The sequence below is a fragment of the Chamaea fasciata genome, unplaced genomic scaffold (genome assembly GCF_029207755.1).
Source record: "Chamaea fasciata isolate MVZ Bird 193981 ecotype frontalis unplaced genomic scaffold, bChaFas1.0.hap1 SCAF_5, whole genome shotgun sequence".
NCBI lineage: Eukaryota > Metazoa > Chordata > Aves > Passeriformes > Sylviidae > Chamaea > Chamaea fasciata.
Window position 1 is genome coordinate 5,703,071 of NW_027094090.1, and position 14,896 is coordinate 5,717,966.

A 14,896-nucleotide genomic window follows, 5' to 3' on the forward strand; every position below is an offset into this window, starting at 1 on the left:
AGTAATTAGTTGAAACTACTGTCCTTAATTATCAATAATGCAAGGGGGGGGGGGGGAAGGGAGTGATGTATTTTTACTTTTGTTGAATATTTAAAATTATTTATTTTCTGTGTAAGAGTACGAATCCTCCTAAATCGTGATCTATCACTTGTCTCTCAGATCAGATTATTTTTTGTTCCAAAGTTCTTTTTCCTGCAAAAGTGTGATTGTTTTGAACTTGGATGTAGGATGTACATCTGGAGATCAGATAGGCTAAGAATTTCTCCTTTTGCAGGGGAAAAAAAAAACTTTCTGAAGCAGCATTTTAATTTCCACAATGAAGTAGGCAGTTTTGCCACTGCCGTCTCTTTTTGAATTGTGCTTTTTGTTTTTTTTTATGGTGGCAATAAACAATGTGCTTTAAACTGAATCTCTCCAGACTGCTTTTCCTTTTTAAAGAGCGTAGGCAACTAATCGGCAGCAACCAGCCACATAGCTGGAGTGTTTTCCATTCTAGGCAATATCATACTAATTTGATGCACACATGGATGCTTCACACAATCTGCAGATTCATTGCTGGCATCTTGCATTAGTCATCTGACAGATTGCCAAGTGTTTCATACTCCTTTCATGTGACTTTATTACAAAACACACACACACATAGACACACGCACTGCCTTGTTTCTGCCAGTAGCCAGTTTAGTGAAAATTCACTGCAGTTCTGTTTACAACAGCCATGGAGAGAAATCTGCACTTATTTGCCACTATCTTCTACTTTAAAATGCAGAAGTCCCAGGTTGTGTTGTGCCGCTCTCATCTTATATAATGACATTAAGCAGCAGCCTGCAGAGAAAACCAGACTCAATGAAAAATAAAATAGCATTGTTTTTTGTTCGTAATACTTATGCTATTAATTAAACACTGATTTTTTTTTTCTGCTTTGTGCCAATTGACATCATCTTCTGCATCTAGCGTACATGAAAACTGCGTGGTCTCCTAATTTGTCTTCTCTTTTTAATCTGCTTTTCCACTTTCTAGTAACGGCACAGCTAACAAGATGAATGGAGCTTTGGATCATTCAGACCAACCAGACCCAGATGCCATTAAGATGTTTGTTGGACAGATTCCCCGTTCGTGGTCAGAAAAAGAATTAAAAGAACTTTTTGAGCCTTATGGAGCTGTCTACCAGATTAACGTTCTCCGAGACAGAAGTCAGAACCCTCCCCAAAGTAAAGGTACAGTAGTTATGCTCTCTTTGCTTTCAGTTTGCTTGTTTTCCCGGTGATCTTGCCTGCCTTCAGCATTTCCAAAGAGGTTTGCATCTGGGCTCTCTGTTTTGTAGTATGCTGTGTTGAGCTATGCAGCAGTCCTAAGAGGAGAGACCTCCTGAATCCTATCAGATATTGCCTTCCTCCTCTTCTGAAACTGAAGTTTAGTTGTCTGTTATCTGGAAGCATGCATTCCAACTGTGCAAAAAATAGAAAAATATCACTCTCCTTTTTTAAATTATCATTGCCAAAAATGTGGAAACCTGAGCAGTTGCTTTGCAAGATTAACTTATGAAAAATATAATTTTCTATTTCCTTTCATTTCCTCTCTTTGCACCCCAGGTGGGAATTATTTTAAGGATACAGAAGGGAAAAATGATAGTGGTGGATTCTTGCCAAATCATTGCTCAAGCAGCAATAAAAATTACAAATAGTCACCCTGCACTTTTTCCAAAATCTAATTTTTTTTCTGCAGTCATGTTAAAGGATTGTTTTTTAGGCACTGATATTGTTCTAAATGAAAGCGTTAGATTTCCTTCTTGAATTTTTTCTATACACTTGTGAAATATTTTTTTTCCCTAACTATATTCCTTCCTTTCACTACATGTATCTGTGCTTATTTAGGCGTGTGAGAGTTAGCATTTTAAGTGTGACACATGCTTACATGTAACCTGAAAGTGAGCATTTTGTTTCAGAGTGCTTTTTCCTCCCTACCTAGCTGTATTTTTTTCATTCAGGTTTGGTACATGAGAGCGTTACTACAGTTAAAAATAATTAACGTATCTCGGAGGCAGAACTGGATGTGCATGTGTGTGCCTGGCTGTAAGGTTGTTAGACAGTTACTCCTTCTTACTGCACCCCTGCCACTGACTCTAAAATCCTTCAGAGCACACATGCTATGGAGAATATCACAGAATGGTTTTGTGGGCTCACAGCAAAGTTAATAGAGCAGGACAGCCCTGGGCTGGAGATGAGAGGTGGCTGCTGTTCTGGGAGGCACACAGCACAGCCTGGGGTGCTCCTGTGCTTTTGGGCAAAGCACTGCCAAGGCTCAGCATATCTCCCTTGCGCTGGTACTGGGCAGAGGATCCTCTCACTGCCTTCTTTTTGCTGCCCAGTTTAGCAGTCGGGTGCTTTGAGTGATTTATTTTGGGTTGCTTGCATCTCTCACTTCTGGTTAAAGGACTTGGTGCATTGATCTCACACCAGTATCAGGGAAGGGATCCAGCTCACTGTACCTTCCTGCTAATCCTGTACTAGATCACTCTTTCCCCTTCCCCATCCCTGGAAGTGTTCAAGGCTATGTTGTGTGAACAACGTGCTCTGGTGAAAAGTGTTCCTGTCCATTGCAACAGGGCTGGAACTAGATGGTCTTTAAGGTCCATTCCAACCCAAACAGTTCCATGACTCTGTGATTCAGAAGCAGAAGGTATTTCTGGTTGGAATGTTTCAGTGTAGTTCTGCTTCCAGCCCCCTCCCCAGTTTCCCAGGATTGATGTATTGTAGCGTGTACCCCCCTACTGTGTTAGCACAGAGCCCTTACCAAATGTCTTTTTCTTGTAATGCTGGATAGGAGTGCATTAAGAGGTCAAACAAGTGGATTTTCTGCAGTCCAGGGTGCTATGGATGAGCAAAGTCCTCCTTAGTTTAAACCAGTAAAATGCTGAACTTTGAGACTCATCCGTTTGGAAGCATCTGATTCCCGGGTCCCAGCAATGCCTTCCCACTAAGCAGTAAATGAAGTGAGAATGATATTGTGGTTAGACAGAAGAAATACCACTGATACCCATTTTTGGGACTCGCTGTACCTGTCCATCAGGCAGCTGGAAGGCATAAGGATGAAGCATAGATCATGCAAATCATTGTCAGCTAATTATTAATGTTTGTGGTCCCCTTTTTGAAAGGTGGCTGGGTTTGGGGGATGCTTTTTGCTTGGACTCTTTTCAGCCATGCAGAGATTATGCTTGTCACTTCAGGCATTATGTGTTAATTAATGAGTAAATGAAATTAATCCTGGAAACAGGCAAAATAACCTTCAGACTTACTTTTCTCTGGCACCAGCAGCAAGCTCCTCTGGTGGTCAGCTTTTCCCTCAGAAGCTTTGGAGGAGTGTATCTCCATGCTGGTTCTATCCTTCCTTCTGGCTGAATCTGCCAGAAAGGTTGCTAGAAACCTCTTGAGTTTCTTGTGGATATCTCTTGACTAGGAATGATCTTTATTTTCTTAATCCAGTTGCACAAAGGAATCTGTGTGAGAGACTGTTAAGAATGCTGCAAACAAACAAACTGAAAAATTGCCCTGAGAAACATTCTACAGTCTTCGTCACAATGCATAAGAAATACTTCACCTATACTATCTAATTGGCATTTAGAAAAGAAACTGAGTTTTCATTTTTTGTTTGGAGGTCATAGGATCATAGAATATCCTGATCTGGAAGGGACCCACAAGGATCAGGGAGTCCAACTCCTGGCTCTGTACGGGACAACACCAAAAATCACATGTCTGAGGTGGAATGAAATTCCGTGCTCCTCTTCTGTGTAAATACCCACACAAAACAACCATTTTTATTTCATTTGGGCTGGGTGGATTTGGGTTGTGCCAGGCATTTTTCTGCCTGCTGACCCTTTGTATCACCTCCAGTTTTGTAGAATGGTCCATCAAGGCACCTCGTGGTTGGGTGAGGTAGAAAAGAGTCCATTTTTCATGTCATTTGGTGGTTGGGACTGTGTGTCAGGCAGAACATTCACAGCCTGGTGTAACACAGAAATTTTTTTCTGCCTATGCTGCAAGCCATGAGTTGCAATGACAAGAATGCAAGTTGGTGTTACTACACCACACGGGGGGGAGCAATTAGGTTCTGCTCTTTAAACAAAAGCATTTTGATTTTTGAAAGACTTCTCTCTTCTCAGACAAGGGTTGTGTATTTCTGTGAGCTTGGCCAAAGGGGCTCCTATAATTTGGACTGAGTTTTTCTCTGATGAACTGTTTATGAAGCTGCAATCTGAGTCTCTCCCAGTTCTGTCAAAAATAACCATAGGCTGCTTCTCTCTCTCCTGCTGTTATTCAGACTGTCTTTCGTACCCTCCAACGACAGACGGCCTAGTTCATGTCTTTCCTCCTCTTTTGTATTGCTTGCCAGCTCTGCAAAGCTGAGGCTGGAGGAAGACAGGTAGAAAGCCAAGTTTACCTCACTCAGGAAAACCAGAGGAAAGCCATCTTAATTCCACAGATATATTGATACTGCTGCAAACGCTGAAGCTTGGCTTTATTAATTGGGACCTTCAGGAATGGCTGCATTCTAGGAAATTCCTCATCCTTTCCAGAGCTTGCATTTCTCTGCTGCTTTTGGATGTGTAAAAGAGCTCAGCAAAGTAATTTGACTTTGTTTTTATCTCCTCTTGTTTTCTAAGGCTTTTTTCCTTTTTTCTCTTTCTGCAACAAGAGGAATCCAGGTATTAGGTAAATTAAATTATGTAAATTAATTAGGTATTAGGTAAAATAAATTTTAAAAAAAAGAAAAAAAAAAGAAAAAAACAGGTTAGGAAATTCTGTACCATTGAAATAAATGGCACTTTTGGCTTCTGGGGGCTAAGGGGATTCAAAGTCTGGACAGATAAGCCCTCTCTGTTCTCAATCCAGGTTGCTCCCTTTATATAATTTATTCCGGGTGGATAGATGACTTTTTTCCAGGGTAGTTGTTAAAAAGACCTTCTCTAATACCTCAAATGAAGCAAGCTCTGTGTGAAGGAAGCATACACTGCCACCAAGATCTCTCTTCCTCCCCACTGTTTTCCTAAGCCGGAAAGATTTCCTTGGCTACTTCGGTTTTGCAGTCCAAGTGCTGAAGCAAGCAGATGGCACAGGGCTACTTTTGCCTTTTGAAATGCAGCAGAAGAATCTTGGGCCAGATCCACTATGTCCTTTTGGCACCTTGCCTCTGTTTCAATACCTGATAATTCTTGTAAGGGATCAAGGTCCCCTAAACAGCTTTGTTAGCCCGTATCTCTTTGTGCTGCCACAGGAATCGCACTGCAGAAAGCAGGGAGAGGCACCTGTGTAAAAACTGACTCCATGTTTGCTTACAGCCTTTTACAGACCCTTTATCAGATTAGAGGGAGGCTGCTGGGTGAACAAGGACGTGCTGTAGTTAAAGGCCAGTGTTTATTATTATCCTATTTAACATGGTAATTTAAGTCTACCAGGAAGCGAGCAGAGGAATCTGATAATGAGGCATTCATCTGCTGCATATGGGAGGGACCAGGTGGGCAAGGAGGTGTAGAGGTGTATAAACTTATATACAGAGAGAGAGATGCAGATAGGAGGCAGAAGTTACCTGGCTTGCTTTAGCACCGTTTCAGCCTCAGTTTAGCCCCTCCAAAATAGTCTGGTGCAGGCAGGGGGAAGAATTCCTCTCCAGTAAGGCCCTCTCAGAGTGCCTGGTACAGTAGGAGAAAAGGGAACTCGGGCAGTCCTGCACAGCAGCAGGGCTGTGGCACTCACTTTGTCAGAGGTGCCCATCCTAAGTGTCCTAACCTGCAGCAAAGACCAGCTGGTCCTTGTCCCTTGACTGTCCCACACAGCCAATTGCACCCTCTGCTCCTTCAGGTAGTTTCAATACATTATGTTTGGCAAAACCGTTTTAGATGCTCCTTAAAAGCTTCCTTCAGCCAGCACTCCAGGAGCCAGGGTTTCTCTACACTTCGTGTCTTATTCTGTGTTTTGAATGCCCTCACGGGCCCACTGTTTAGCTTTTGAGATCAGATGAGTTGCACCATGAGCACTTTTGCTGTTGACATGGCATGACGTGTGGCCACAGCTATTGTGCATGTGTGTATTAGACTAAATTTTGGTGATGGTGGCTGACAGATATTTTGTTACTATGCAGAGTTGAAATCTTTTCCTGCACTGTATTAAAAATTGCCTTGCATGGTATTTTTTAGCAGGTGCATTGTGCACTGTGAGAAGTTTCACACAACAAAACTGGCAAAACCCAGATGTCATTAAATACAAGGACAATGGGGAAGAAGAGGGAATGATAAAGTTGAGTTTTTAACTTGAAGTTTCTGACTGAAGGGTGTTTAAATTTAAACCTTAAGGAATCTTAAATCTATAATTTTAAATGGATTGTAAATAGCATTATAGAATATATTCCAGATGTGAGCTGATTTTTAGAAAAGGCAATTCTTACTTGACAAATCTGATGGAGTTTTTCAAGAAGTTTCTGTGCAAGTGGACAGGTGTGAAATCATCTATATAATCAAGCTGATTTCCCAGGGGCATTTCGCACAGTGTCACACGGGAGACTAATCCATGCAGTTGCTGGTGAAGCAGAGAAGGGCCCGTTTCCAAATGGGGAAGGGAGCTGGGTAGATGATCGAGGGCAGATTAGAATGGGGAAAGGTTGTGGGCCAGGGGAAGAGAGGGGATGATGATTGGAGAGCAACAGGGACTGTTATTGGAGATCAATACTTTTTCACTCTCTATGTAAATGGCTTTGACAGAATGAACCACCAACTTGTTATCCAACTTTTTGGATCATGCAGAAGAGACTAGACGGGGGAGAAGCCACCTGATAACCTGGAGAAAACAATCAAACACAAAGAGATTCTGCTGGGTAAAACGAACCGTGAGCTAGAAGAGTAAATTTTATTTTGAGTGAACACATGTGTTGAATGAGTGTATTTTTCAAAGATTTGAGAGCAGGAGAGGATTCGAAGAGTGCACATATCATAAAAGGACTGAGATGATGTTTTGTATCTGTGTGGTCAAAAAGGCACAGAAAATGCGAAGCTGTATAAATGGAAGCATTGAATAGAGCCTTCAAGGAAATACTGCACCACTTAAAGAAGGAATTTTTTTTAATCATGTTTAAACTACAGTTACCAATATTTAGTACCATTCTATAGAAAAGGGCAGAGGTCCAGAGAAGAGCAGCATGATTTTGTATGAAGTCAGGAAGGGTTGAGCCATGGTGAAAGGTCTGCGAAGGTTAACTTGTAAAGGGCTTCAAACATTGACTTACAAGAAAGCTAAAAGGGGAAAAGCTGAGGAAGAATACAGGGCTGTACCTTGGTTTGGAAAGAAAAAGTTGTAAGGGGATACAATTGAAGTTTCTGCAGTATGTTGAAGTGCATACCAAAGGCAGGAATAGATAAGCTCTTTCAATTAATATTAAACCCAGGGTCTGCACAGCATACACTTAAGACTGAGGAACAGCAGGCCAACAGAAAAAGATACAGCTTCTCAAGTCAAACTTTCTTCCTCCACTTGCAGAGCAGAGATTGGCCTCCAGAAGAAGCAGTGAGAAGAGTTCCAAAAGAAACTTTCCTTTTGCTTGCTTCCTTTTAGTGTTTTGAAATAGTACATCTGGAACAGGACGTGACATGACTGATCCCCATGTCCAAGTGCAGTTTTACGCCATAAACAGGACAAGGTGCCAAGCTGTCAGTGGCTTAGCTGTGTCCAGCACAAAGACGGACTGAGATTGGTGTCCCCTGATGTTTTTTGTATTGCTTTGAAGAGAGGGAGCAGACCAGGATAATGTCCCATTGCATACTTGACTGCAAACCTGTTGCCCACATATATCAGTCTCACTGTATATTCCCTTCACTGACAATGGCAAGAAAGTCAGCCCCTTTGAAAGCAAAGGTTATCACAGCAAACCCAACCCAGGCAGACAGAGCAGAAGTAGTGATGTTTGTGAAGAATGTTTGTGAAGACCCTGTAACAGGAGCAGGGGGGGTGTGGTTACAGAATGGGAAGATTAGAGGATCGTGGGGGAAGTTGGGTAGAGGATTTTTCAGTTGTGGTATTTAAATATAGAAGCAACACAGAAACCTTCCTTTAGCCTTGTTTCTAAAGTTCCTGTATACAGTGCATGAATGACTGGAGCAGAATGAAGCTATTTTTGTTTTTTAAGCATCTTTTTCCTCCCCATTTTTATGGTATTTATCACAGTGGGAGCTTGGTCCGGAAATGAGGACTGTAGGTATTGCTGTAAGAAGTTAATAAAAATAATACATCTCTAAGGGATTAAAGTAGATCACTTTGGGGTTCATTGGTTTCAGTTTCATAGCAGCTTAACTATGATTTACAGTTGCATATGAATTTTAAAAATTAAGCCAAGACTGTATAAGCACATTATTAATTACATCTGTGATGAAAAAATTGCATAAACTTTAACTACACAAATCTTTTTAGTTAAATTGATAGACAACCCATGTACAGACCAGCCATGAGCAGAGCGGGACTTCATATTCCAATTGTGGTTCTTTCTAGTGTTCATGTCTGATAAACACTTAGGGGAAAGGCAAATTCAGTAAAGGGGGTTTGAAAAAAAATTTTAGAACTTCAGTTCAGTTGTGCTGTAATGTTGACAACTTCAGCACATCATCTAGCATCTACTTATAGAATATTTTAAAACAACTTTAAAAAAGAGTCCCAAATGTTTGTAAAATATAAATGTGTAATCTGTTGTGATGATATCACTTCATTGGGAAAAAAACCCCATATAGGCAGGCAGTTAAAACAGCCTGAGCTTTCAGTAAAATTTAAAAAAAAACCCCAAGTAATCAAATTGCTTTGTTGAGTGTGAATAGTGTGCCAAACCTCAGTTTCTCAAATATATAATCGCAAAGGCAAAAAACTGTAATGCATGGAAAAATCTAAGTCAAGTCATGCACACACTTGCACGCAGGAATTAATCAGTAGATGTAATACTCAGACATAAAACACAGGCATGTTTTAAGTATTTTCAAGATTGCTGCCTACATTTAAAATATATGCATCTATAAAAGTGCCAGATACTGTCAGTTTGATATTTATGGTGTCCAGTTTCTTGAGTTACATATTAAAGCTCACATAAGTGAGATTCAACCATTTTATTACATTGTGCCACTGAAATTCTTTCCTCGTCCAATTTTCTATTACGTGAATAAACATACACTATTTATCTGCTCGTCACATAAAAATTTATGTGAGAAATATGTGAGTTTTTGTTAAAGGACAATGCGTTAAAAACAAACCACACAACCCTTCTCTTGTTCTGTAGTCTTTCTTATTCTATTCAGTTCTAATCTCAAGATCATTTGCTCCTAACACATGAGGAGATTTTGCAAAGGATGTGGAGACTGGTCTGAAATCTTCACACGCTTTGGCAAGGAGCTCAAAGGAAGAAAGCATTTGACAACCGAGCAGTGTCAAAAATGAAGTGTAATTGGGAAGCAGCCTTACGAGCATGGATTTTGGGTGTACTGCAGCTTCCAAATCTCTCATTTCCACTGCAAAAACAGCATTTTATGCTTTTATCTTCTGTTCCTTTCACCCCACTAAAATCAGTTACAAATGTCTGTTCACAAATAAATAACGGCCTAAAATTAAAACTCACAATGCAGGAAGATTTCCTCATTAAAAAATAGATGGAGAGACTCCAAGGCAGTAAGAATTTCTCTGTCACTGCTGAGATGATGTGAGAGACATAAATATTGCAATGAAGGGTCACAATAAAAAGCTAAAGACCACATAAAACATTTTAGCATAAATATGTCATCAGTTTTGCTAGTTCTTAACATGAAATTTAAACCCCAGGAGGGCCTTGAAAGGATGTCTGCTATTCTTTATAATTTTGAAATGCATTAAAAGCAGATATATAGAGCATGTATAGCAGTGGAAATCAATTACTATTTCATTACTTCCATCTTCCCTGCACCAGACCTTGTCACCCTGGTTTTTGGGGTTTTTCTTCTGGGAGCAGGGTAGCAAGAGGGCAGATTTGGGCTTGTTTTGGGTCTGGCAGGACTCACAATATCTTCAGTGTCAGGCTTCAGTGATACAGATGCTATAAAAGGATGTGCTGTGCCGGTTGTAGTATTACTCTTTTTTTAAGACATCAGTTTCATAGTGCACTGTAACCATCAGCATATTTCAAAAGAATAGCAAATAACTCCCCAAGGATAAAGTCTGCTAGTGGCTTCTAAGCCTGGTTTGAGCTTAACTCAAGCCAGTGAGCTGTGGGTGGAAGGCTGGGTATGCCATATAAATCTCCTGGTCCATCTGTCTCAGGAAAGAATGTATTTTCAGGAATCTGTGTCTTTCTAATTGCTTATAAAAACACTCTGAGACAAGCCAGTGAATAAATTAAATTTGAATGTTTCCAGTGGATCTTTTCAGTTTCTCACTGAACCTAATTACTGTCTAATCTATGCCCATGAGTATGCAGTTTTAAGTGGGACGTTAGACTTTCACTCTGCAGATTATAAACTCTGTGGTGCATAAATTCATTATTATTTGTGTAAGAGAAAACGTCAGTGTCTACTACCTTGTGGTTTTAATTTAAAATAACTACTGCATCCACTTCAGACATTCTTTTAGAGGACTAAGAAGAGCTGTAAAGAGGTGGAAGATGTTTTCTAATAAACCGTGTCTCTTATTCACCCAACTGAATTGAGAAAATTTATGTTTCAAACAATAATTAAACTCTCCTTTTAGCTCAAGATGTCTTGCCTTCAACTGCAATTTTAGGGAGCTCTACCACAATAGGGAGTAGATTAATATAATGGACTGCAGGAAACTTTTTGCTGCAAGGATGAGTGTGGCACCGTAAGGAGCAGGGCTGCTGCTTCAGCCAGACATCTCCAAGTGTTTTGCAAAGGGAGATAAATAGCATCACTCCATTTTTACCAGCTGGAAGAACTGAGATACAGAGGCCTGGGGGGACTGTTCCCAAATTTTTTGAGTCACTTTGAGCAGGCAGAGAACAATATCCTCTTTGAGCTGCTGTCGTTTTGCCTAAATCAAATCTGCTCCCTTCATTTTCAGTGCATGAATCCCTGAGCTGGTTGACACAAAAATTTTGTTATGTTAACACTGCCCAGGTGAGCTCTGCATTAGTTTATTCACATATTAATCCGATCTGATGAGAAACTGCACTTAGAAAACAAGTGTGGAGCAGACCCAAAGGCACCAGATCTCACTCTTCCTGTGCTCCCCCTAATTAATACAATGAGTCTTAAACAACAATCTTCCTTTATTATTTGCAGATCATGGGATATAAAAATCATTGTAGATTTAAAACGGACTATATTAACCCAAGTAATTCCACCAGGACTTGAGTTTCTATAGTGAAAAGTGTTGTGTTGTCTCTGGCTCAATTAGATTTTTCTCAGTGTCAATTTTAATTCACTTCACCAGAGCGTGGGGGAACTCTCAGTGGAAGTGAAAATGCTGCTTCTGAATGAGAGCCTCCTGTAGCCCACATTTTATTTAAGAGTTTTAAAATGCTTTGCAGTCCCATGTTCTCCCTTGAACGTCTGCTATTGTGTGCCATAAGAGCTGAACAAAATGGCTTGATGTTTCTTAATGTGACAGGCATCTGAGTCTGGGCAGGAGGATGCAGATGTCAAAGCAGGGTCCTTGGTCCCTCTTTTTATTTAATACTAAAAAGAAAAAATAAAAAGTCTTGATGAGCCTTGGTGGCCAAATAAACTTTGTCATCTCTTTCCCACCCTTCCAAACACCAGCCCATGCATAAAGGGAAGTGAAAACTAGGCAGCAGGCTTTCCTTTTGCAGTGCTGAGCTCAGGACAGAGGTTGAGTGGCCCCAGAAGTTGTTTTTTCCCCTTTAGATCTGGTATTTCCCACCTCCTGTGGCTGTCAGCATGTCAGTGTACATTACTTGGTTATTCTCTGCTTGTTGCAGAGTAACGCAAAATTACTATCTCTTCTCTATTTCAAAGGGTAAAATTGGATAGATCTTTAATGTGAGGACGCTTCTCATTGTGAGAAAGAGAAGACAAGAAAAAGAGCTTATGATAGAAGTGTCAAGGAAGGTTTACCTGAGACAAAGGCCTGAAATGTCCACTATGGATAGGTAGGGCTTTCCAAAATGCTCATTTCCATCATGTTCAGCAGTTTTCTCTTCCTATCTCTACACTTGTTCTTCCCATATTTCATTAAACTCTCAAGGCTTTTGATTTATGGGTAGTTGTGCACACACTCTGAAGTTTTACTTTGTGTTTGGGTGGGTTTTGATTTGTTTGCTGGGGTTTTTTTGGCTGACACCTCCCTTTTTCCAGTTTCGCAAGTGATTGAGGCTGCTTTCCAGTATATCACTGGGCTACCTATAGGCAAACAGCTGGGACTGTCACCAAAACCCGTCTATTGGATCAAAGGACGTGAACCTCTTTTCTGATTCAGACAGAAGATGATGCCAAAGCATGGTGCTCAAGTGCCCCATAGTTATTATTAATGTCAGCTTGTGTATGAAGGGTAAATATGAAATTGTCTACATGGAGAACACCTTCATGTTTTTCAGAAGAACCGTGAAAAACACTCTATGAAAATTCAGGCTTCCAAATGTGTCATCTCCCAGCCTTTTCATTTCCAACAGTTTTAGCTTTCCTTCCCAGTTAGCATATGATGCCTTTCTGTGCTGTGTTACTTGCTAGTTCTCACTTGGGCATATATTGTGTTAAAAGGTGCTGTGTGGAAGCAGGGAATTATTACTATTATTATTGTTATCATCAGCATTTAGATGCTGCAGTTTAAGTAGTTGAAAAAAAATCTCAAAACTAAAGGTCAGTGTAGCTTGTAGGTTTACACATGCACAGTACTAGTAACCTTCAGAAATTTCCTCATGACAAGATAAGTGCAACAATTATATTTAAATGAGTGCCAGAGAAAATTTCACTGTAAACTGTATTAGCTGGAGAGTGTGTGCTGTAAGAGGATTTAATTGAATTAATGTTACTTACTATCAAAAGCTCCATCTAGTGTATTGCCAGGTCTCCTTATTACTAAGAATAATATTTGGCTCATAAAGACCCCTGCTCAACTAAGCAAACAGTCCTGATGACTTCAGCAAGTGATTAAAATTAAAGCATTTCCTTCACTGCTTTGCTGAACTGGAACAGGCTGGAAGCTGGGAACAGGCACTGGTGTGTGTGCAGAGCGTGGAATCACTGAGCCCTTCAACAAGGCTCTTCATGGAGATTCCTCTTTCCTCTGGTTTCCCAAGTGTCTAAGGGAGGTATGATTTTGGTATGGGTGTCCTCAGGGGTACCTGGTTTGGGTCATGGCTGCACCAGTGATGGAACTGAGCATTGTCTGTGTGTTCAAGAGGGACTCAGGGTGATCCGCACTGGAGTTTGGAAGCCCTCCACAAATAATAACGGTGATGGCAGAGGGATTTCATTGCATTATCCTGGTGGTATTTTTAATGCTGTTATTAATGCAGGACTCTCACATTATATGGATGTGCCACAATGAGATCCAGAGAGGTGTTTTGTGTGACTTCCTACATAAAAGCAGAAATGCAAATGAGCGGCATTTACATATTCATATGATATAAACAGAAAACTCAGACGCGAGGAAACACAGGGACATAGCCAGAGACATGCTTCAAACCAGGGATAAAGAAAGCCATAATTTTACAACACTTAATGTTTTAACCATTAAGGAGAAAATGTGATATACTGGATGTTTTTGCAGAATATTTTTGAATGTCAAAATTCCCACTGAAGCCTGCTTCTCCTTTATGTTTGATATTATTTTATTTTCCTTTCACATGCATTCTTTAAAAAGCGAATACATGAAATCTATAAAAAACCCCACCTTTTATTCTCCATTCATTCAGCAACAAAAGCAACAAAGAAAGAGGGTTTGAACCAATCTTTTGTGAAAATTGGGAAACAGTACAATAGTTTCTACAACAACTCTCTTTATTGTTGGCTGAATCAAATGGCAAAAGTTTTTATTCACCTACGCATCTTATATTTTTACAAGCCACATGTCACTCCTGAACTTCACCCACCCATACTTCTGCATGCGGGTGGCGTTCTGGTACAGTCAGTGAGGCACATGCCATTCAAAGGAGCTACAATCTCCTCTTTGTTTTTGTGGTGGTGTTTTGGGGGAGAAAAAGAAAGAGTAATTGCCCGTGTTAACTGATGTTCATTACACGGAATTGTTTAGCTCTCTCAAAAAAATCATTGATCTGCTTTTCCCCCGTGAAAGTATTCAAGGTCTCAGTTCACAAAAGAGAAATCAGCATGTAAAGCAGCAGTCTGGCAATCTGTGCTGCAAGGAGCAGAGTGCCACGTTCTGTGCAGAAATGTCAGCAGAGTTTGCTGTCTTTCAAAAAAAAAAAAGACAAATATTTGGTAAGGATGAGAAACATTATTACTGTTGCAGTCAGATGTGATTTTGGGGAACAATCTGTTTAAGAGTAGGCATTTTTTTCTCATACATTTGTATGTAGGGTTCATGACTGAACATTCATTAGGTAACATCTGACACGAGCTGTTCCCCTTTCTCCCTAAGTTTCATGGCTTTGTTTTGTATTTGAGAAAGACATTACAAAAGATACCTTGGTGTCTCATTCCCATTGGTATGGTCATGGTTTTAACTTTTGAATTACTCCCTTGAAATAGGAGAAAGGGGAGAAAAACACCATTTGGGTATTTTTAATAGGGAATAGGCAGTATTTAGATTTCATGGCGAGTGCCCATGGTACGTTGTGTGCATGCAGCAAGTCAAAAGTGCAGCTGCAGACCAGGGTCCATGATAGATAACAAAGGCACCCAAAATCTGGGGCTCCAGCCTGGTCCACATGCTCTTATTATCATTTACTGATTGTATTGCAGATGCATGTA

The 14,896-nt window shown here is 40.3% G+C and overlaps 1 protein-coding gene across 10 annotated transcripts in view; it reads left to right on the forward strand.

Moving 5' to 3' along the window:
* Positions 1–14,896, forward strand: part of CELF2 (CUGBP Elav-like family member 2) — a 450,951-nt gene that overhangs the window by 319,680 nt on the left and 116,375 nt on the right. For all 10 annotated transcript variants that reach the window (XM_066182701.1, XM_066182695.1, XM_066182693.1 and 7 more), the window contains one exon: positions 1,018–1,214. In XM_066182701.1, the coding sequence (XP_066038798.1) occupies positions 1,037–1,214 (178 nt within the window). In that variant the 5' untranslated portion in view covers positions 1,018–1,036. The remainder of the gene's footprint in view (positions 1–1,017; positions 1,215–14,896) is intronic.